Below are 24233 nucleotides of genomic sequence, written 5' to 3' on the forward strand. Positions count from 1 at the left end.
TTTATTTACAGTTCAAAAATAAGAAAACTTCTTTTAATTCCTTAAAACAAGTTTTGCATTTAATCTGCATTGGATTCCTCGTTTGGATTGTCTTCAGCAAGACTATCATCATCTCCAGAATCCGTGCTATGTTCGTGTAAAAGCACATATTCCCTAGAACTGAACCCAAATTTAACGACGTCTTTCTCCATCAATTCCACATATTTTTTAGAATCTATGCGCTGGTTATTAACATAAGTGCCATTAGCTGACTCTAAATCAATAATATATGGCCGAATACATCTGACATGGCGCCCATCTTTTTTGGCTGAAACCAACCTGTATTGAAGAGCTGCGTGCTGTTTTGAACACGACGGATGATCTATTGGTATGTCTGCCACTTTACGATCACGTCCGAGTAAATACCCACTTTGTCTGTGTATGTGTAATACAGGTAATTGTTTCTCTCCTTTGAATGGGTATAATCGCCAGCGTCGTTTCGGTTTTCTCGCCTCAGCTGGCTCACTATACTTTATAACTACACCATTAAAAGTATTTGTATCCTCAGCTAACTTGCCAGTAGTTTCAAAATTCGGTTCTTCTTTTTTTGCTACCGGTTTCTTTTCACTAGACGAGTCTTTAGTGCCCCATACGTGATCAGCATCTGATTTGCCTTGATGTCTTGAGTTGTCCCTGCGGTCATGCCTTGGTCTTTTTCTACGATCATCATCGTCGGAATTTGAATTATGTCTTCGGTGTTGTCGTTCAGGGGATTTATTGTTGTCACGATACTTGTGTGGCTTTCGACGGTCAAAATTGTCTTCTCTAGAATAAAATAAGTTAAAAATGATTAGTTGTCATGTTGAATGGTTAAATTATGAACATTTGAGGGCCATAGAAAAAAAAATAGTTGAACAAATATTAACAAAGCTTAATAAAAAGAGCCGAGATGAATAAAAACAAATTTTTCATTAAATAATTATCACTAAGATCAAAATGTAATAATCTCAAGGTTGAATTTGCTAGACTACCCATCATAACAGTCATGTCGACTGGTACTGTTAAGTATGTCAAGACGTCATACACTTCTATCATCATTATTCATTACCTCTTTAGTGTTTAAAAGTATAGAGGAATAAAAAGGGTTGTTATTTCTTAATTTAAGGAATAATCAGTACCTAACCTATAAGAAATAAAATATAATATAAAAAATAAAAAAACACTGACAAAAATGTGGAAGTCATCCAAAATGGTACAAACAAATATTCAAGATTATAATATTTAAACCCAAGTCAGACACACAAAAATGTTGATGCACGAGATACGAAACTTATAATCATGAATTGTTTGTGTGTGCAGTCATATCTTATATTATTTGTCAGTCAATTATCAGATAATTGGATTACATTATGCCACTCCAATCGCTAATAATAATAGTAATTATTTTAGCCATATATTGACTAAATGTAAGTGTATGTCTGTTTACTATTATATCATTTTAATGAAGTCGAGTACAAATGTAATAGTAAATAAATAAATTGGTAATGCAAAATAAATTTTACTGATCAGATTTCCGGTGAAAAGGTATTTCCATATAACTCCCTTTGACTACTGTATTAACTTTATTGGAAATCATTTTTTTGTCAAGATTTTCTGTCTATATTTACTAAGCCTACACAAGTATATTACTGTTTTTGGACTTTTATTGTTTATAGAGGGAATTTAATTTATACTATCGTTGCAACATTAAACTCGAGACTTAATTTTCATATGAATTTTCTTTGAATTAAGGTTAGGTTAGGTTTATAAATTGTTGAGCATGGAAAAGTTGAACTTTATCTTTTATGTTTGTGTTTTTTTTTTTGTAAATTTAGATAATTTATGGTTGGTATTTATTGACAATTATAGTTTTTGAGCTAATTCGTGAACTACTGGTGTGATATATTTTAGTTTGGTATTTTTCCCATCTTTAGGTTATTTCTATTAAATAATTAGACTAGACTACTAGAATATAATCTATTTGCAAAAGTATGTAACAGGGTGTAACATATTATTATTTCTTACGTTATGCAAGTTATCATTTTAGCATTTTCATGTTATATTATAAAAAAAAAAAAAAAAACTATGAAAGAGTATTAAACGGTAGAAACAATATAATATACTTATCACAAATATGCTTTTAAACATTAAAAATTAATAGTACAAAGCTAAAAATCACTCTTGTTAATAGTTATATGTGTCTATGATAATAAATGTTATCACTTGGTGGAAATAAAATAAAAACACATATTTTTTAACGAAAAATAATTTGTTAAAATGTATAAATTAGTAATATTTTTAACATAATTTTATGTATACTATACACAAATAATTTTTACATAAAAATTTGGACACAAAAGAAAACAAGTTGGTATTGGTATAATAAATATAAACAAGTTAAAATATAATTTCATCAATAATATCTCTTAATAAATGCACACTTATACAAAAAATATTGCTCCTTATTAAATAACTCGTTAATACTAGTAAATAATTAACATTTAAAAGGTAATTATTATCACAACAATTGTATCACCAAATTGCATAAACAGTATGTGCCTGTTGATACTGGTAATATACTACTCGTTTTATTTTTTGTCATTTTCAGCTAACACGGGGTAAGCTAATGTAGTTGTCAAAGAATCATTATGTTCTTCTAAGGAAGTTTGAGAATAATGCATGACTAGATCTTTTAGAGAAGAATATATATTGTAAGGTTCAGCAAATCCAAATCCTTTTGGAGTTCTGTACACTATACAATGATTTACAACTCCATTGCAAACTATAGATAATGCTGATTGCCCTGTACGGCTGGGTCGTATCAAAAATGTTCCATTGCGCTTGCTATTTAACAAACGCTCAGCATCTGCGCGTGAACAGGATTGCAGCAGCCAAGTACTCTCATCTAAATGAGAAAGGTTCTGAGGCAGTTGAATATCTTCAGGCTTACAAGTATTCCAATCAGTGCCGTTCAACACTCGATTAATTGCTTCGTAAGCCACACCATGTGTTAATAACCACCGAACTGATTTATCTTTTTGACGTGTGAGTATTGCGCCTTCTTGTTTTAGTTGATACATTTGCCGCTCCAATGTCTGACTATAAGCCACTTGTCTAAAAACAAAATAACTATAATTAATATCAAATATTATAATACATATTAAGAAAAAAAAAAAACTTACAAGAATAATTTCTCCTCAAGTACTGCTTTGCCATCTAGCAATAACTTAATTCGTTTTTTTTACTATTTCAATATTTTTAACTAGATTATCAGCTTCATGGCGTTCAGCTTTTTTAAGAAATTTATCGTGTACTCTTAGCTGATCTTCAAACATTCTATTCACTTCCAGGTACTGCTGCAGTCCCATACGCATCACCAATATATCGGACGTTACAGACTGGAATTCTTTAGACAATTCTTCATATGAAATAGATTTCTTCAAAATATCTTTAAGCACTTCAATCAAACGCATCCATACAACGTCTACATTTAAACTTTTCCAAGTACCAAACTCCTCATCTTGTTGAAATCTGGACACAGGGTACAATAATTTTACATCTAATGTTGCATTATATTGTGACAAAGAAACTTTACGATAATGATTCACAAGATCAATGACAGAAGAAAAATTGTAAGGTTCCGAAAAACCGAATTTTTCATTTTTATGATAAATTTTTATTAATTTATTGGTTCCTCCTTTTCTTAATGTCAATGTGTACTCTCCAGCCTTATTTGATGCATTTCGGACCAAAAAGGTACCATCAGGCGTGTCAGTAAGTTTTTCCTGTACATCATCTCTGGTTATGTCGCCCCAATACCATTCTGCTTCTTCTATGCAACTGGGTTCTAGTAATGGATTTAGCAGTCTGGTTGCAGTTGATTCGACAGATTGAGGGCGATTGGTTTGTGATAGTTTACGAGGTGGTAGAGCCGGTGCGCCTGTGGGAGACATGATGCTCCATGACTCATGGTCTTTTACCATAATCTGTTACAATTAATTGTCAACGAACAGCAGGATTTCTGAAAAAAAAATATATATGTATGAATAAACGTTAGATCAACAAATTGAAGTAAGATTATTGAAGTTTTTTTTAAAAATACAGTTATTATTACTATTCATATGGCAAAAAAATGAATTACCCTACGATCATTGTTCTAATATAATTTAATAAAGAATAACCTCACATAAAAGTTTAGTTTTAGTTTAATTAACACTTACCAGGAGCGTTTATGCTTATTACATCGGCGTTAGCTAAATGACTTTCATCAGTTTTTTTTTTCAAAATGTAATAAGAAATTTGAAATTGCCATCAAATTCTAGAAAATTACACTTACTTATATTATTTTTTTAATTTACAGTAAAATATTAAAAACTGATTTGATATTGATGTTTTCACACTTTTTTAAGAGAAATCACTTTGTACACAACAAATAATGTAAATTAACAATAACAACAGTATAATAATAATTAAATTTTCAATATTTTTATTTTAATATACATTTAGCTAGGTACAGCTAGGACACTTGAAGAATTATATTTTGGTAATAAAATAATTTTAACAAGGTTGAGGTTTTAGGTACATAGTACCGATGCATAAACAAAAACACTCCATTTTTTAAAGGCACCTTAACTTAATAAAGTTAAAATTAATAATCTAAAAAAACTATGAAACATTTTAACTATGTATAAATAATCAGAATTGTAATTAAATAAGATTCTTACTAATTGAAGGATTATTCTATCATCAGCTGGATGTCGTTTATATTAACTCATTTTGAAAATCAACATAACTAGTTATGTAAAAGCCTTATACCTTATAGGATATTCTATTAAAAACATATAGATATTTAAATTCAATCATTATTGTTAAAAAAAAAAAATAATGATAATAATAAAAAAAGGAAAACAATCAATTTTGCACCGATTTGCTAATACAAGATATTTGCTACCACATAAATTAATAATAATTTAAAATCCTACATAAATAAGTCATAATATTAAAATTAATTTATCATTAATCCTATTTAGTGATTATATTACTATCAACAAATAGTCTGGAAGAATGGTAGATAAATATATCAGTAGCTAATAAAAAAAAAAAAAACTAGTCTAGTCAAATTTAACTTCTCCTTATTTCTTAGGTCAAATGACTATCAAAATTTCCACACTCAGTAACCTATGAATATACATATTATATATTTTTTTCCTAATAGCAAAAACAATGGTAAGTGATAAATGATAATGGTTAGCCTCGTGGTTAGCTTATATCACTTTTTGCTCAAATAATATAATAAGGCCTACACATTTATCATTAGAGTTAAATGTGTTATTACACTGAAATCACAGTTTTTTCTTATAAGATAATTTTAATTTTATTGCACAATAATATTTAAACAAGCTGAGAAAATAGAATTTATTATTCATTTTATGATAAACTGATATAAATTAACAAAAATATTGAAGTTGTCAGCTTATTATTTTATAGGAACTGTTTTGAATATCTAGGTACCTAAAATTATATTATAAGCTAAACTGAGTAATAAAATAATTTTGATGTTAAAACTGTAGGTATTTAACAAAAGTTAAGATAAGCTAACAAAAAAGTGAAATATAATTAATATAATAATAGGTATATGATAATAGTTGAAGATAAAATCTTCACTAGGTATATTATTAAAAACAATTTTAAAAATTGTTCTATGAATATGACGTGTAGGTATAATATCAACTTTGTCCTGTCTATTAATTATTGTCAATTTAACATTTCTTACACGCTAATCAACAAAAAAAAATATTTTTTTTTTTTTTATGTCTACTTTAATTTTGTATTTATTTTTTAACTATGAATAAACATTAAGCATAACTATATGAGTAATAACCAGGGAATTCTCTCTGCTTATAGTAGATATATAGTGTATCTTGTCATTTGATAATAACTAAAGTAATAGATTAACTAAAATGATAAATCATTGTATTTGTATATGAAAAACGATTTTGAGCAAAGGAGACAAGTGGATCAGCATCTATTCCTAAGGATTGTCCATGTTATATTATAAGCATTTTCTTAATTCATTAGTTTGAACTTATTTTTGTCAAAAAGATGTCCATAGAATGGTTTGAATAGGTTTGTAGCATAAATAATTTTAAATTAAGTCTAAATACCTTTTGGTATAAAAAATAAAAATGTAGTAAAATGTTTCAAGTCCCAATAATTTATATTTATTGAATCGTAATAAAATAACTGAATAAAAAACTTAAACCATGTCATGTAGTAACCAATTTTAAAAGCTTTTTAAGGGGATTCCATACCATGATTTTCTGTTTTTGTCTAACACATGCGCAACATAAGATTTTAGACAGATTCTTTGCCAAAATTATCAATTGATCTAATGAAGTGATAAGAATTCTGAAAACAGATTTGAATTTGTTATCAAGTCTACTTAAAATCGACTTTCCCACAATATTTATTTTAGCTTCTCCAAAAATTGTTTAAATACTCTTTTTTAATATTACGTTTTCTGGAATTTGGGGGATAATATCAAAAATGTGGGGAAATTGATTTCAAGTAGACTTGACGACGAATTCAAATGTGTTTTCAGAATTCTTACTGCTTCAATAGATCAATTGGAATGTTTGGCAAAAAACATGTCTAAAATACCATGTCGCACGTGTGTTACACAAAAACAGAAAATCACGGTATCGAATCCCCTTAACATGAGATACCATACATTTAATTTGTTTAGTAATAACTACCTTTTAAGTATTAAATTTTAACTCTGGCCCACAAGATAAGGAACCTGGGCTTTGACAAAAACTCAAGTTTCTATATCACTGCTTTGTCCCACGACCTACACGCTGTTAACCAACCTCTGATCAGTCACAAATCACAATTGATAATGGTCAGAAACACAACTACGTCATGTTTATCATACCACCAGGAATATCTGAGTGAGACAAATAGGTCCCTGTATGTTTATCTACGGTCAGTTGTATGCGCTAAACAAGTTCCTTTTTTCTTTCGTGGGCTGAAGTATAGGTACACTCTTTGCATACTTAAATAAAATATACTTTTGATATCAAACGGTATCAACTAAATAAGTTTTTTGGGCTGCATAAAAGGTTCAGTATGACTTACTGATAATGTAAGTTTTTTGAACAGGCAATGGTGTATGATATTATATACCAGGGGTGGCCAGTAGTAAGTCACAAGCCGAAAATTATAATGAAAAATATTATGAAGAGCAGGAAAATGAATAATAATAATACCCCCTTATTATATAAGTAAAAATAAAAGCAAGCCACTGTTTGGCCACTCCTGTTACATATTACATGCTATTATGAATAACCAAGTTATTTAGTATACTGTATAGTATCAGTATCAAGGAATCTAAATAAACAGTTAAATTTAATTCTAATTCAACCTGTTATTAATGTATTGGTTTAAAACATGGTAAATAAATTAAGTAGTACAAAAGGTTCTTATTTTTTAAATAAGAAAAATCTTCAGAAGAGTGTAAGATCTGTTACGTACACGATAAGCAGCTAATTAGGTTTATCACAATCAAGGGAATAAGACCAATTTCATATACATGATGTTATAAACTATAAATGGTAAGGTTAAAAAGACAAAAAGGAAACTAAAAGAAAGTTCATAACATCGGTTATATTATAGTAGGTACAGTATGGTCTGGACCTGTGTTTTCGGAACTTCCTACAGACATGATTGAAAGGGCTACGACTCTCCAAGAAGCTGAAGAATCATATAGACGGTTCTATAAGTTAGTAGAGGATTTCTTGTCTGTCACGGAGGACAAAGAGCGTGCTAGGCAGTTTGTTTGATATATATATGATGGCTCTGGCCACCACGGAATATATATTTTGTATATTTGTGATTTGTATTTTGACTAATTTTCTTATCATTGTTCAATAAAAGATGCAATTGAAGGAAAAGTAATTTATACTATAGAGGTTCCCACCTCAGTTGCGATACCACAAGCAATAAAAAAAGGTACAATATAGTACATTACCAAGTGCTATGTCTAATCAGCCACAGGCAGATTGTCCATACCGACTGAATTAATTCACAAACAGAAGAATTTCCGATTTGCCAGTGAACTTAGGTATACTAAAACTGACTTACACCCAAGGATAACAATATAGGTAGATCTATATTTTATGTTTGTTAATTTTTTCCCTGCGAGTTTGAGATTTACAGTTAGATAGTGTAAGAAACTATTTAAATTTTCTAGGTATTAAAAAAAAATTAAAATCACCTAAATAAACTCGAGTAATCTCAACAAAATGTAATTTTCTAAAAATTATAAATATTAATAAACTGGCATGAATTAGTTCAGAATTACTGGTAAAATTAAATATTTGTAAACGAAAAAAAACTTATTATTATACTAAATTATTCAAATACAAAGTAGGTAGTACAAACCAAAACTAAAATTAAACTAACTTGTTGCAGTTGAATAATTTGTTACCAAGGTACTCAACTAGTAGATTGTCATTAATGTAATAAGAGTAACCTACCTACATTATGAAAAAATGAGTTATAGACAGGCAATCCCAAATACTGTCTATGGTCTTAAGAATGCAAATTATTTGAAATTCCACAAAAATTATGTCACACTTTACTTTCGAAGAACACTTATAATATAGCACAACTCTCATTCATTCACATGAAACGTTTAAAACAAACCATCTTAACACATACCAAGCGAAATCGTTGAATTTAACGTAAACATAGTGTTGATACGAAAAGGATTAATAAAATACCGATTGCCATAATTCAATGAATCGACGATGTATGTAAACTAAAATGCTAGGAATCAATTCGATCAACAAATGTAAGTCGGAACGGTACCAAAATTTCAACGATTTCACAACAGGTACACCTACCTACCGCAATACGGCTCAGACGCAGTTCGTAGGTACATAGAGATATCTACAAAGTACATATCTACATTTTGTTATGATTGACACTCACTCTTCATGCCATTTTGACGTGTGTTTGTGTTTTCTTTCGTCCCGTCTCGATGACATCTCGATGAAGTCGACGAACGGATGCGTTCGATCAGCGGTCGGTTGCGTTTTCACAAGTCGTCTGCTACCTAACCTACCGCGAACACCGATCAAGAAGCATACAGCAAGCTCACGATATTTCGTTACTGAAAATTAGCGACCGTGAAAAATAAATAAAAAACAAATAATTAGAAAAGAAAAAATTATATAGGTGATTTACTACAAAGGCCTTAACCGGACTAGGGTCCGCGGACAATAGGTGTCACGGAACAAAGCGCTGGGTCTGACGTCACACGATATTACCACAACATTAGACCGACGTAACTTTTTATTCCATGCGCGAGCGTAGTCATCGACGTTACCTATGACCGGGTCATGGATAAAATAATCAATCGACGGTGTTTTATCAACGCCACTTGGAAACAAAACCGTCTAAAATGACCGAACGAAAAAGAAACGTTTAATTCGGACTTTGAACCGGGTTACACTGATTGTTGAACACATTGAAAGCATAGATAATATTATCTATGATTGAAAGACGTGATTACGTAAATGTGATAGCCGATAACAATAAATCAAAATATCTATAATTCTGTGATATCAGCTGCCGCCTGCCCAGCTTCTTAACGACAGTCGACAGTACGACGTCGCGACTCTACGTCGTGTATTCGTGTAATAAATTAATAAATAATAATTTATAATTGATACATCAAAGACCATAGTCCGTACTCCAAAAGTCCATGCCAATTACCAATATATCATGGCGACATGGCTTATTTAGGTCCACGATGATACGGAAAATATACGCGTATGATTATATTAGGTTTGTACAACTTACTAGACGATATACATTGTTGAAGTATTGAACAAATTATTTATGCCTGTGACCATGAAAAATATATTTTGTCATATTATCTGTTATAACTTATGTAGGCCATCAGGGGTAATCGACGACACAGTGTTTGGCACAATTAATTAAATTTTTCATGCAGTTAAATAATTGTATAAGTAGTGACCACTTTCGGGATACCGTTCACTTTTGCAGTTCTACATCCTGCTGCATTTTTCGTTAAATACTCCGAACCGATACTGTATAGAACAAATTGATTATGTAAAGGTGAGTTTACATTAGAACACTTTGATCGGGGAACGGGAACGAATTCAACAAACGCATTAGTTTGTGTTCGGCTAGACTATTTACATTAATTCGTTCCGTTCGTTGGATAGTATTAACTTGCATTTATGCGTGTTTGGGCTCTAATCTAAACGCACCCTAAGACTGTGTAGGCATACGTGTGTCAAAAAAATGATCAAAAACCATATATATTAGTTTTGTTAGGTGTTCTACTGTAGAACTTCTATAAAATAAATACATAGGTATTTATTGGCAATAAATTACACACCGAAATAAAGTGACATAATTCTAAAGCAATTCTGAGTTCATTACTATTTTTAGATTTATAGTAATGCAACTAAAAAATAATTACTGCGACAATTCAAATTTGTAAAACTTTTGATGTCATTGATTGAAATATCATGCAATTTATAAAAACTCCAAATAATATATTTGACTTATTTTAACAATGAAAATGTACAAACAATTTTTATAGAGCATTTACTCATTACATAATTTTAATAATAAATATTTAATGTCTTGTGATATGGCGTGTCTTCCAAAATTGCAGCATTTTCTCTCCGGTAACCCCATAAATAAGTATCAACCATAATAGAATTACAAGTCTTGTGCATATTATTTTTAGCCATTAATTTCTTCACCTCATTTACAATTTCATCAACTGCAACGATAGAAGCTGCTCTAATTTCCACTTCTTCTGGTGCTCCATGCTTAAGAAGAATACCTGTATTATAATTAATAAAATTAAAAATAAGCAACATAATATTATAAATGTTAAACTAAATATAACTCTAACCTACCTTGTTTGAGAGTATCTTTTAATTTATCTGAATATTCCAAAACACCAAAGTATAATAGAACTTGAGGGACCCTGTAATGAATATGCATTCTGGGTATTAGTAATAATCATCTATATATTTTATACTTAGTGATTTATTTAAAATTCAATCCAAGAGACACAATCTAATAGGTTACAAAAAAAAGTCACAATAAGACATGTACCTATTATATATTTTACCTATAATCTGCAAACATGGTTATAGTATCTATGTCATGAAATTTGCCAAAACCAGTACCCCTGAATGATGACCAAATATCAGCAATCAAAATTTGAGCTCTTTTATAAATAGCAACTAAAAAAACAACAAATTTAGCATTATCTTAATGTAGTGTATTTAATATCAACAAATATCACCTTTTTCGTTGTTATAAATGGATTCATCTCGGAAATGACAAAAGTTTTTAGAAATGATTTTTAACAAATCCTGAGCAGAATGATTTGCTTCTAATATACAGTTCACAAAATTTCCTAATATAACAAATACAAATTAAAACTTACAAATATTAAGTCCGCATAATAGTACAAAATATTATAAATAAAAATTAATTTGAATAACATAAGTACCTTTATATTTTATTAGTAAATTATTTGCAGATTGTTGTAAACACAGATACCTTTCTTCTAATAGTGGAAGAGTTGTTCCATCATCTCCTAAAAGTATTTCATCCAATTGGTCTCTTGTTAATTTCGAACAAGTTTTCATATCAGTCATTTTTATCCCTTTCTATAACAACAAAAGAATTATTTTAATTGTTTTTTAAATTTACAAAAAATATTTATTTTTTAATATTTACAAACTTCTATAGCTCTATTGATGGCAGCACACAAACCAAAATAGCCTGTGTATTTTTCATTTTTCCAAGTAACAGTCCAGTGTGATTTATTGTTTGGATCAAAAAAACAAAAGTTTAAAGAATCAACAATAAATATCCAGTTAATTGCTTCTTCGTCTTCATTTTTTGGATGTAATGGACATTTTTTAAACTCATCAAGAGTTAACTTTTCTTCTTCTATTAATTTATATATCTAAAACAACAAAAAAAGTATTGACAAATATTTAAAATACAGCATACTAAATAATGTATATTAGAGTATAATTTGGGGTGGTGGTGGCATGACCGGATTGGTATTCGAGATTTTCACTTCTAAACGGCCCATTTACATATTCACTGACCCAAAATTGTTCGAGCTTATAAGTGGCAAATTGTAATTTAAACATGAATTAATTTCAACCCACACTCCCACGACCAGCCCAAACTTTAAGTGGCCCACCGAGATTTTCGTGGTAGCTCGCCTAAGCAATCCAGCCCTGTGTGGTGGTAAATACTTGATATATGAATATATAGGTTGATTCACCAAGCATGCACAACCTCATTTTTTTCTTTACTTATTCAAATTTTGTTAACAACTCATAAATTAATTGTATTATTAATTCTGATATGTGAAATTTTCCAGAAAAATTATCCACTGAATAATTTACAGTTGAAAGGGAGAGAGAAGGAGTTCTCATTTGAAAAACAGAAGTTTGATTCTCCATAGGACACTCCTTATTCCTTAAGTAGTACAAAAATCTCAAGAATTTGAAAATAAAATCTTTAAGTATTTTTAATATTCCAGGTAATCCACTCAGGCGCCTGAAAAGGAACTGGTGTAGGCCGTAGGGACCCACTCTCTCTTAAATCAATTTTCACGGGGTTTCATTGGGTGACTTTCCCCTCCCGTCAATCAAATCACATCAAAATTTGCTTATTGTATAACTTGTAAATACAGATTGTAAATATAAATTTTTGTTCAATAAAAAAATCTATTAAAAAAAAAAGTATAATTAAAAATTCCATAAATTAGATTTTGAATAACTGCATTATTGAAGAAAAAAAGAGGATGAATATGCTTTGTGAATCACCCTGTACATACCTATTGTATGTAATTGCTTAATTTAAAATTTAAGTTGTTCATTACTGTTTTACTGTATTTTACTTGTCTTACATTAACTATATTATTAAAAGCTAAATGTGAGTTGTCTCCATCTTAAAAACATACAACATAGAAAATTTTACGCTGTGTCTTCTTAAGTCAATGATAGGTAATTAAAATAATAATAATAATAAGCATAATATGATGTTTATTTTTAATGAAAATAAATGGGCAGGTACAATAAACAGGGATAATTGGATAAACTCAATTATTGATAAAATATTAATGTAATAAACTTATAAACACAATTATAAATTACCTACCTTTAGAGCCAATTTTGGAATGTTTGAAGAAATAATTTTCACATCTTTAGATTGACTTACTACTGTCTGACAAGTATCTAATACTTGAACTTCACTAATTTGTTCAATCATTTTTAACTAGGTTTAATAACCAACAATTATATTAAAATAAGTTAAAATACCTATTTAATTTTAAAATTCCTATGAATTATAGTCGTTAAATACTTTAAAGAGTGCACAGTGCACACTCCACAGACTACAACAGTATAGTATGGAACGTAACTCTAATCAACGAGAGTTAAGAACTGAGAAGTCGAAAAACCAGGAATATTCCACTCATACGACTGACGCTGTGAAGTGTGAGCACTCGACAGTAACAATAATAATTGTAGTCGACAGGCGAAAATCGAACTGAGCGTCTGAGTGGTGACTATAAACTGAACACTGATTAGTGATTACTGAATAATGACGCCTGAGGCGCCAGCTGCTGCAGCAGGCTGTCGCCTTTTTTTTATAGTTATTTAATCGTGGTGCAGCTGTAGTGCTTACTGCCTAGTTGCCTGATTGTTCTATGCTGATGAAATTCACTCTTGTTTTTAAACTAACAGAGTTAAATACTTAATCTCCTGAGACCAAAATTTGCTATGTTACGCACTTGAAAGACGGAAACAACAAATGTCGGTGTAACGTCCTCTTAAATCCTAAAATAATACCTACAATATACTATATATACTGTGAACTGTTCAATGATCACGGAGTCATTGGTAAAACATTATATTACATAATAACAAATAATAATGGTAAAAATGTATTAATTAGATAAGTATTATTAATTATACTAGAGACTAGAGTAGAGACTATAGAGTATCATTGATCAAACACTTGACAAAATATTTTTGTCATGTTACTATGATATACTAAAATAATATAATATACCTATTACCTATTCAATCTCAATGGCGTATTACCCATATATTGTAGGTAGACGTGAAGTATATTACATAATGATAAGTGATAACTTGCTCGATAAATTGTAACATGTAACCAGGTATTGAGGTATATATTATATGCAAAAAGGTACGTCTTAAACTTGACGTGGCGAAACGAAGACCGGAAGACGGCCTTTGGATTGCTCGGTCTCGCGTGTTTTATACATTGCGCTTTTGGAAGTAAACCGTAAACATATATAAATGGTTCTACCTTCTACGTCATCCAGTTAACAGATTGTCCGTGGCAATAAATATATAATTTAAGACGGTACCACTCTGCTGCACAGTAGTTGTAGAGCATATATCATTGTAATGAATATGTTATATTTAAATTGAATGGTAAATAATTGTATACGAAAAACGATTCGTACGGAGACGTTTTGTCAGCATAGAATACTGGTATAAATAATTAAATTTAATAATTAAAAAAAAATAATAAAATATAAAAAGGTGGATAAGTGGATGTCGCTCTGCTGTGCAGTAGGTTACAAGTGGGTCACTGTAATGGATGGTGTTAAATTTGAATTCAATGATATAATATCATTGTATAAGAAAAACGATTCTGAGCGAAAACGGTCAGTGAGCCTATGATTTTACCAAGTATATTTGATGATATTATTGTGAATAAAGTAATTTATATATAACCTATTTACGTGGAGCCTTGTTTTAAATTTTCAATCCTTAGCCATAAAAGTTAAAAATTTATAAATAATACAAAATAATTAATAAATTATAAATTTGATAAATGTTGTCAAAATTTGAACTTTAAATGCTTATAAAAAAAAATTGTGCCTATGTATTTTTAATATTTTTCAACTGCAATTAGAACGATATATCAGGAGCCTTATATTAAATTGTCACGCTTTTTTACCCAACAAATAAAAATTTATTGATATTTATAGAAAAAAAACTAAAAAAATTAAAAACTGACAATGTCCGTAAACAGCTCAAAAAGAGTCAAAATATTTTCAACATTTTATGGTGTATAGAAAATGCTAATATAAACATTCAGTGAAATTTTCAAGTATCTACAGTCATTCGTTTTTTAATTACAATGAAATAAGAAAATTGTTACATGAGAAATCGAGTAAATATCAAATGTTGTAAAAATATAAATTTCAGACGCTCATAAAAATTTAATTTAAGTTTCTTCTAGACATTTTTTTTTGATAAAGGTAGACAAACTTATGAGTATACTTATATTACATTTTCAAATCTTAGATTTAAAAAGAAAAATTTTTATGAATTCTCATCAAAATAATTTGCTATTTTTCGTGATTTTTCCGTATTTTGTCAAAATTTGAACTTTAAATGCTTATAATTAAAAACTGTGACTAAGGATTTTTAATTTTTTTCCTCTGCCTTTGAAACAATAACCTAGGAGCCTTCTATTAAATTTTCAAGCTTTTTTACTCAACAGATAAAATTTTATTGATATTTATAGAAAAAAAAACTAAAAACATTGAAAACTGACAATGGCCGTAAACAGCTCAAAAAGAGTCAAAATATTTTGTAAATTTTATGGTGTATAGAAAATGCTAATATAAACATTCAGTCAAAATGTCATGTCCCTACGGTCATTTGTTTTAGAGTTACACCAAAAACTAAAATCGATTTTCTCGAAAACAGATTTTGCGTAAAAATTCCCGTTTTTCCTTAATTTTTCTTTTGTTTTTCACGTCGCTTGTGAAAACTACTGGGAAATTTTTACTTTTGACCCCCCCAAAGTACCAACTAGATTCACTTTCCTATCAGAAAAGTTACTATTGAAGAAAATCCAAGCACTTTTACTGTCCTAAAAGGTGATGACAGACACAAAAATAACAAAAAACAAAAAAAAAAACACACATCATTGTAAAATCAATATATTCATCGCTTCGCTCAGAATCTAAAATCAAAACTATCTTAAGCATTAACTTTCCGGTGAACTTTATCTTTTCGATAGACGTAGTGAAACTTGTTGGGACACCATAACCATCTATCTATTAAAATTGTTTATATTAGCTATAAAAAAGAAAACTTTTATGAATTTCTAACTGAAAAATAATTTAGAAAATAATTTTCTCATGACTAAATAGCTCAAAAAGAGTCAAAATAGTTTGAAAATTTTACCATGTAAGGAAAATTCTAATAGAAATATTTGGTACTTTTTTTTTGTTACAGGTAGAAACACTTATGTAAATTCTTCTATTTAAAATTTTTTATCTTAGCTATGAAAAGAAAAGCTTTTATGAATTTCTAATTGATAAATAGCTTACAACATTTTAAATAGCGCAAATAGTCAAAACTGTTATTTTACAATGTATGGAAAATGATTTTTTATCATTTAGTGAAAATGTCTAGTTAGGTTTCTATAGGGTTATCCTTTTTTAAATTACAATAAAATATCAAAAATGTATGGAAAAAAAGCAGTAATTGTGTTCCTCTCGAAACTTTTTTTTTTATTAGGTAAGTATTCAGGATTCAATTTATTTTTATACTTTTTGTAGGCTATGATGAATTTAACAGTTATTAAATTACTGGGATTAGTAATTGAAATAGAATTTAGTTTCCATATTCCATCTTTTATTGCTAAGGATGGAAAATTCAAAACAAGGATTCTCATAAATATTTCATACTGCAACCAAATAATCTAAAAAATCTATTACAGAGTTATTTTTACAAACATTATTAGTCCAAATTTGGATAAAATTACATATTAAGACCAAGAATAACGATTTTAGTTATTTTGTTGTAATTTAAAAACATTATTCATTGATATACGAAACTTTCAGATTATATTATTATAATTTATATACACGATGATATTTTCAAATATCAAATGTTTTGGCAAAAATGATTTTAACCTACTGTTGTACACTTGTACCAATGCTTAATAGTAAAATAAATTACCTTTATCACAATTATTTATTTCAGTCTTCGATCAGATTTGTTTTTCGGTTGTTCGTTTGTATTTAATAGTTTATACATGGATTTATTCCTATTACTAATTATAGTAGGTATATAGGAATGTTTATTTTATTTATACTATACGTCTATAGTCTATAGTCTATACCAACTAATAATAAATAAATAATTTTTGAAATGTTGTTCTCAAGAAAATAAAAATTTATGTGATTACAATAAATTAGAGTTTTCTAATGTATACCAATATATTACCCGGTGATATTGAATTGAGTCCATGCTACTTTTATGTGTTTGAATTGAGTTCAGGGTATTATCATAGGGTTAATATCTTTGAATTGAGTCCGGTAGATAAAATGTCATAACTACCTGTTAGGCCGGTGACCTTGAACCTTGCACATCATATTATACAGGATACGCAACGATAACGGCGGTATATAGGTACTCTGTCAAAATCTATCAGTTGTGCCGAATACTTCGTTACACATAATTAGTTAATACTTACACAATAATTATCAAATTATTATGAGTGAAAAATGGAGTGTATGTTAAGTGAAAAACAAAAAAACAAAAAAAATTATTAAAGGTTTTACACATAATTTCTTTATACTTATTATTATTATTATTATTATTATTATTATATATGATTAAAAAAAAAACTATTTAATAATTAACATTGTTATATTACACATAATTATTATTACTTTTAATTGACTCTTAATACTTATTATTATTTGTTATATGATTAAAAAAAGTGTACCTATACAATCATACATAATAATTATTATTTATAATATTTTTTAATTAATTAACTCTTTATACCTATTTTCTAATTTCGATTATTTTTTTTATATTGTATTAACACTGTACTGATGCATCTACAAAAGTATACAAAACAACAAAATATAATTTTTTAAAACTTATAAAAAATGTGACTGCATAAATACTATTAATTATATTTTATACTATATTACTATTATTATAACTAATGGCAACTGCGGCATAAATTTCATCATCAAAATTGACACCATTAAGTCTCCATGAATTAGTGGTAGGATTGTAAATTTCAAAGGATGTCAACTACAGAAGTCCATACATTATCGCTTGGTTTATAAGCCTCAACACTTTTGAGAGTTCCCTGAATCATTTCCACCACCAATAGCGTAGATTACGTTGTTGTGACAAAATTTCATATATTATTTTTTTCACAATATTTTTTGGACCGGGCCAGACCGGGCTCGAGGATAAAATGTATGGACTGGACCGGACTTTTTACAAGCTTAGCATTATTTTCGGACCGGGCCAGGGCTTTTTTTTCACAACATTTTTTTGACTTGGCTGGGCCGAAAATTTACGGCCCTTGCAGGTCTATACTACCTACCTAATAAAAATGGTCTTTAGAAAAATTAACGCGCTCGAAATTCTTCTAATGCTGCGGGCTGACGAGAAATATAAACATATATTAGCTGGCTAGTAGGTAATACACGTCGTCGTCTGGGAGATTTTCTCGGAGATCGGTCTCTGCGGTGGAATATTATTTTGTTTCATTACCAATTCTCGATTCAATCCACGTACATATTGTCTTCACTCAAAAAATAAAAGATGGCAACTAACTATATTATAACATCGACCGCGACGCGGTAAACGCCATATTGCTCGAAATCTTAAAAGACATCGTAGTCAACAAAATGGAAAGCACTTACGCTGACGAAAGCGACGAATACCTCGTGCGTCTAGTTACTCTTCTTCTGTCTGCCATTGATACGGGCGCAACTACTGCAAGTGGCGACGATCAGACCCCGGAGTCGGAACCTAAAGGACAAAATCCGATTCTTGGAGGCGCAGATAGAAAAGAGTTCAACGAAAACGTCGAGGAGTCTGTCTCCTTGCACAGTGATGGATTGCCGAGCGGCGATGCGCTGTCGCCTGCAGCAGAGTCGGAGCTTACTCCGATCCCAGAGACAGCACCGCTCGGCAACCACAATACGGTCCAGGAAGACGACAATTCGAACATTTCGGAAGCAGAAGAGGACCATTCCGTTTTGCTGGCGACCAGTTCTACGTCGTCGTGTGGGGACGCGCCGTCCTCGGGAGTCGGGGCCTGTCGATCCCACTCCGACGCCCGAGGGCGGACCGCTCGACGAAGTTTTGGATGAGAACGACGGAATGGAGGGGAGGAGGCGAGAAAGAGCACGGACGGTGCGCGGCGGTAAGTCACCAGTGCATGTTTTCCGACCACCCGTGGTGCGACGGGTTCGGTGGCGTAGCGCGCTCTGTCGTCGTTGACGCGCGAGACCCTCTGGCGGCTCGGCGAGCGCCCGACTGCAGTTACGGTCACGTGGAGCGGCGGCGACGGAAGACGGCTATGACACGGCGGCTATTGTATAGAGGTACCGGTGCGGGCAACGATTCCGCCCCGACGGTACGACGGCGATGGCGACTCTGTACGACGGCAGCGGTGGAGACTTCGGCACGGGGTGAGTGGTATGGAGATTTGCGTGCAGGAACACGGGGACGTCAGCGGTGCCGGACTCGTGGAAACTTAACTGTTTCACAGGGTCTGGCGGCGTGAGATTTCACCGCGGCGGCGGAACGAAGACGCGGCCGAAGGGACAACGCCAGGGTGAAAATTACCGAGGGTCAAGGAACGCGTTGTGGTCCGCTGACTCTCGCCTTTTCGCCCAGTGGTAATCCCACATCGGTCTCTTCGCTCGCCCCCCCCCCCCCCCGGTTCCGCAGCACAAAATCTCACTTCGCTCGCTCCGCGTCTTGGTCTTCACCGTCCGTCAGCCGCTGTCCGTCGCTGTCAACCGTGGTCGCTCCCGTGGCCGTCTCGGTCTGGCCTCGCCGGCTGGGCAAGGTCGTCAAGCGTCCGAGCAAACGCGCCAGTGAAACTTGTCAACCCGCGGGACAGGTCGGAGAACGTGCAGAGGTGACCAGTGGCCAGCAACATTGCATTTCCGCACCAATTCGCTATCTCGCACCCTCTTTGTATATTGTGTCTCCTGTCCGTCGTAGGTATATATATATTTTTTAAATTTCATTAAATTATCTCAAATTGTTAAATTGTTCACATATTATTGTAAATTTCGATTTTTTTTCCTTTTATTATCATGAACATAATTATTATGTAAAATATTATATTTATAGCCAATGTGCTAATTTTTTTGAAAATTATTGCTTATACATTTTCGTATTATTTTTGGTTTATAATTAATAAACATATTTTGATGTGAACAAAAAAATATTGTTTCTTTTTTTTTCGTTTTGTCAAGTGTATAATCAATTGTTACAGATTTAACGACTAAAAAATTGTTAAAATATAAATTGAAAAAAAAAAAACTCGTCAGTCAATTATACAGAGTAGACCTGCAGTATAAACGTTACATGAATATTATTATATGTTCCAAGAAATATTTAAGACATCGAACACTAAAGGCGACAAAAACTGCTGATTAAATCATAAGATAACGCATTACACCGGTGGATACGACATGGACAGTTATATTAACAATACAAGAATTGTAAATAATAATAATATAGGTAATATGCATTGTGTAGAACGTGCGAACGTCAATATAGTCGAATAGTTAATACAAAATAATATTTAAAAAAATTCAAAATTGTATTTTACATTGGTAAAATAAAATAATATAACTTTCATATAATATAATAGTTGCATGTCGAAAAATAATATTGTTTGAAAACGTTTCAGTTTAGGTTTGAACCATTAAACCTCCGTGTATACGCGCATGTACCGATACCATATATTTTCTACATAATTATTGAATCGAGTTGTAATATCCTAATCCGAACAAAACTTGGTACCTATCTTTTGTACAAATTGTACTAGGAAATCACTTTTTAACAGTATGTGAGTTTTGACAGTTGTACAATAATATATTAATATTATAGGCATAACTAAAAAAATTGGTAGTTTGAACTTTATCGATAGTGGAAAATGTAATAAATTTCTGTAGCACGTATATAACATAAATACATGATAATAATAATAATAGTATGATTGTGTGATATTATTGATATTAAGTAATATAATCATTCATTGAGACATATCATTATACAAAACTTTTAACTTTAGTATGAGTTACAAGTTACAACTTACAAGTGTTATAACGTGTCTTTAAAATATAATAATAAAGGTGGTTAATGTAAAATGTTTATACAGGTAAATTTGACACATATAGGCTGTCTCAAAAACATACCTTTTTTATTTTGACACAAATAGACTGTACCCAAAACGAATTTATTTTTTTTGGCGCTAACGGGTAATTCCCTTTTGAAGTACCTAGGTAATTCAAGTATAGGTACCTACCCACCTATTTTACTTACAGAAAAATGCGAACAAAAATGAAATGAAAATAAATGCTTGTAGTTTGTAATCAGATATCGATAATTCATGCTCGTGCTATCAGTCAACAGATCTTCTCAGAATCGTTTTTCGAATGCAATACGCCTAATAATTTATCATTGCTTTCAAATACATAGACACCCGCACTTTAAGTAAAACACTCGGCTGTCTGGGCTTATACCGGATGTATTCTGGGATAGTGATAACTTGATTTGACTGAATTCTTTTAAGAAAATCAAAATGTAAAGCCTCTCTTTACAAATTATATAAACATAAAATATAAATTCATTCAATATAGAAGTATATTTAAACAAAAAACTTAAAATTTACATTTATGGCAATTATTAAGAATTGGTTCCTTAAGTACTTTTTGAAATATATAATTTCCGATGTTAATGATAAACGAACATGCTCCATTAACTTGGTTAAAATAGATTTTCTTGAATCCAATTCATGTTTTACCCAACAAATAACACTTTCAAATACCTAAAAAATAAATAAACTTATAAATAAAACCTTGATGTAGATGACTATTGAATATTTTTTTTGAGCATTGTCTACTTAGCTACGTCAATTTCTATTTCTAAATTTATCGATAGGTGTGTATATGTCATGCCTTTAATTGCAATACCAAGTTCTCATGGCAACAATTTTAGTTGTGTTTGTTTTTACTCATTCAGAATCTACATGTTTACTTTTTAAAAAAAACTCTTAAACAATTACAGGTTAGTACTTTCACATTAATTTAATTTTACCTGGTTATAACAAACACCTGTTCAGATGATAAGGATAGGAATTCATCAGCCTCAACCACTTCTCTAAGAATCAAAACATGGCAATAATATTATATTATACAATTTCCTTAAAGTATCATTATAATAAATAATATTTCATACGAAAAGTTATGTTGAATGTACAAATCTGAACTGGTTGTTTTTATACAGCTTTATACCAAGACAATTTGTAGGGCACAGTTGTTTCTGTAAAAATTCACAGCATGTCTCGTTTACATCATCGTTTGACTGCAAAAAATTTGTTGCTGGTAACAAACAAAGTCTTGAGGAATAAAAAAAAAAAGTATAAATACATTTTTTGTCTATAACAAATTCAAAGTTTGTCTAATATAGTATTATCACCTGTACATTTTTTTCGGTGATAATAATTTTATCCGGATAAATAAAGTCTACTAAAAGTTGTAAAGTGGTAGAATCTAATTGTCTTATAACAACAAGATCTTTATTCTTTTCTGCAAAATTTGTGAACATTGCATTGAAATATGGACTAGCCGATGCTAAAACCACTTTATATGTCCAAATATTACAGTCCCATCATCTGTTTCCAATTTAATATCACAGAAAACCTCATGTCTAAAAACAAACATTAATATTGTCACTATAATGTTAATCTGGCTGTTTAAATCACTTTCTACTTACAGGCGTAAGGGTTGCAATACTTGAAACATTTCCACATAAGACGATTTTGTGTACTCGAATTTTGCTGGTTCCCAATAACTAGTAGATATTGGTATTTCTCGTAGATGTTGCATTTTAAATTGAATAATTATTAAGTTCAGGTCTTGGAGGTCTTATAGCAACGCTATACCGGCGTTCAAAAAAACTCTTAAAAAATACTTAATAATATTAAAGTGGCATAAAGAAATGCAACTAACTGAATTAACAAGAACAAATTTACCAAGTTAAACACGAACGAATTCTAATAATTTTTTTCTAAAACCCGTGGAAAAAATAGATATTAAAGAATGGTATAGGTTTAACCACCGCGGACGCACATACAGGACTGGGCACGAGTCGTTACCGGTGGAAAATTAGGGTCACGCTCGAGACCACCAACATATAATAGTTACCATAAATATAATAGGGACCACAGGAATACACATTGCGCCTTCTATTTGTGTTATATTTAATTGCGAAATTATTATTATAAAAATTATTATAAATATTATTCATTTTTAACACTGAAACGGACGTAAACTATACCACGGACGTCCGTTACTTAAACGTATATTTAAAATAATTATGAAAATTTTCGTTTTAACTTACTTCTACCCATAAATTAATAAATATTTACTAAATATCTTAATTGGTGCTTCTACCAAACACTAACGTCGTTTATAGTGTTTACTTCTACTAAGTACTGGTAGTACTAATTTGTAATTACTAACGTGGAACTTGGACTTAGTATTCAAAAAAATGTATATAATTCATCTACATTTTATTTTACATAAATATCATATATTATGCGAATTAATACATTAAGATACAATTTTTGGAGGGAAATCTTTTTATGTAAATAAAAAGGTTCGATATATTTATAACATGGATGTAGAAGATACATACACTATTATTTAAATATTATAATATTATAAATGTTGGTGGAAATGAAATGTATAGTGAAACCTCGATAACTCGAACGTCTATAAGTCGAATTTTCGATAATTCTAAGGAATATCTTCGCCTCTGCATTTCAATAATACACACAATTTTTTCTGTAACTCGAATTTTTTTTTTTCGCCCCCTACCGATTCGAGTTCATAGACATAATATAATATGTCCATGTTCGAGTTATTGAGGTTTCACTGTATTTTGAAATAAACGACTAGTCGCTTTATTGTCCGCTAGATGTCAGCTAGTCCATAGTGAGCCTACAAACACAGATTATATGAAATTTATTATTTTCATATAATCTGTGCTACAAACGTAATTTTCCGAAGG

General features: G+C 30.6%; 3 protein-coding genes, 1 long non-coding RNA gene and 1 pseudogene across 4 annotated transcripts; 1 reads left to right on the forward strand and 4 right to left on the reverse strand.

The window, feature by feature from the left end:
* Nucleotides 1-59: 59 nt before the first annotated feature.
* Nucleotides 60-2060, reverse strand: LOC132952499 (smad nuclear-interacting protein 1-like). The gene is made up of 2 exons (XM_061024803.1): nucleotides 2044-2060; nucleotides 60-804 (listed from the first exon to the last, which is right to left on the reverse strand). The coding sequence occupies exons 1-2, from the start codon at nucleotides 2058-2060 to the stop codon at nucleotides 60-62; spliced, it is 762 nt and encodes a 253-aa protein (XP_060880786.1).
* Nucleotides 1755-9272, reverse strand: LOC132952981 (phosphatidylinositol 3-kinase regulatory subunit alpha-like). Its single transcript, XM_061025513.1, is given in 4 exon segments — nucleotides 1755-3132; nucleotides 3201-3259; nucleotides 3261-4039; nucleotides 9013-9272. Coding segments are annotated over 3 exon segments (1326 nt in total). The 5' UTR covers nucleotides 4002-4039; nucleotides 9013-9272; the 3' UTR covers nucleotides 1755-2606.
* Nucleotides 9273-9995: 723 nt separating this feature from the next.
* Nucleotides 9996-12632, forward strand: LOC132952097 (uncharacterized). Its single transcript, XR_009665444.1, has 2 exons — nucleotides 9996-10164; nucleotides 12479-12632. It is a non-coding gene; the product is annotated as an uncharacterized LOC132952097 (long non-coding RNA).
* LOC132952096 (queuosine 5'-phosphate N-glycosylase/hydrolase) lies at nucleotides 10587-13690 on the reverse strand. The gene is made up of 7 exons (XM_061024243.1): nucleotides 13261-13690; nucleotides 11822-12049; nucleotides 11588-11747; nucleotides 11378-11491; nucleotides 11201-11315; nucleotides 10983-11053; nucleotides 10587-10906 (listed from the first exon to the last, which is right to left on the reverse strand). The coding sequence occupies exons 1-7, from the start codon at nucleotides 13369-13371 to the stop codon at nucleotides 10680-10682; spliced, it is 1026 nt and encodes a 341-aa protein (XP_060880226.1). The 5' UTR covers nucleotides 13372-13690; the 3' UTR covers nucleotides 10587-10679.
* An 8562-nt stretch (nucleotides 13691-22252) lies between these two features.
* Nucleotides 22253-23068, reverse strand: LOC132952500 (kelch-like protein 2; annotated as a pseudogene).
* Nucleotides 23069-24233: the final 1165 nt, after the last annotated feature.

This window comes from Metopolophium dirhodum, chromosome 9 (assembly GCF_019925205.1).
Source record: "Metopolophium dirhodum isolate CAU chromosome 9, ASM1992520v1, whole genome shotgun sequence".
In the NCBI taxonomy this organism is placed as follows: Eukaryota; Metazoa; Arthropoda; class Insecta; order Hemiptera; family Aphididae; genus Metopolophium; species Metopolophium dirhodum.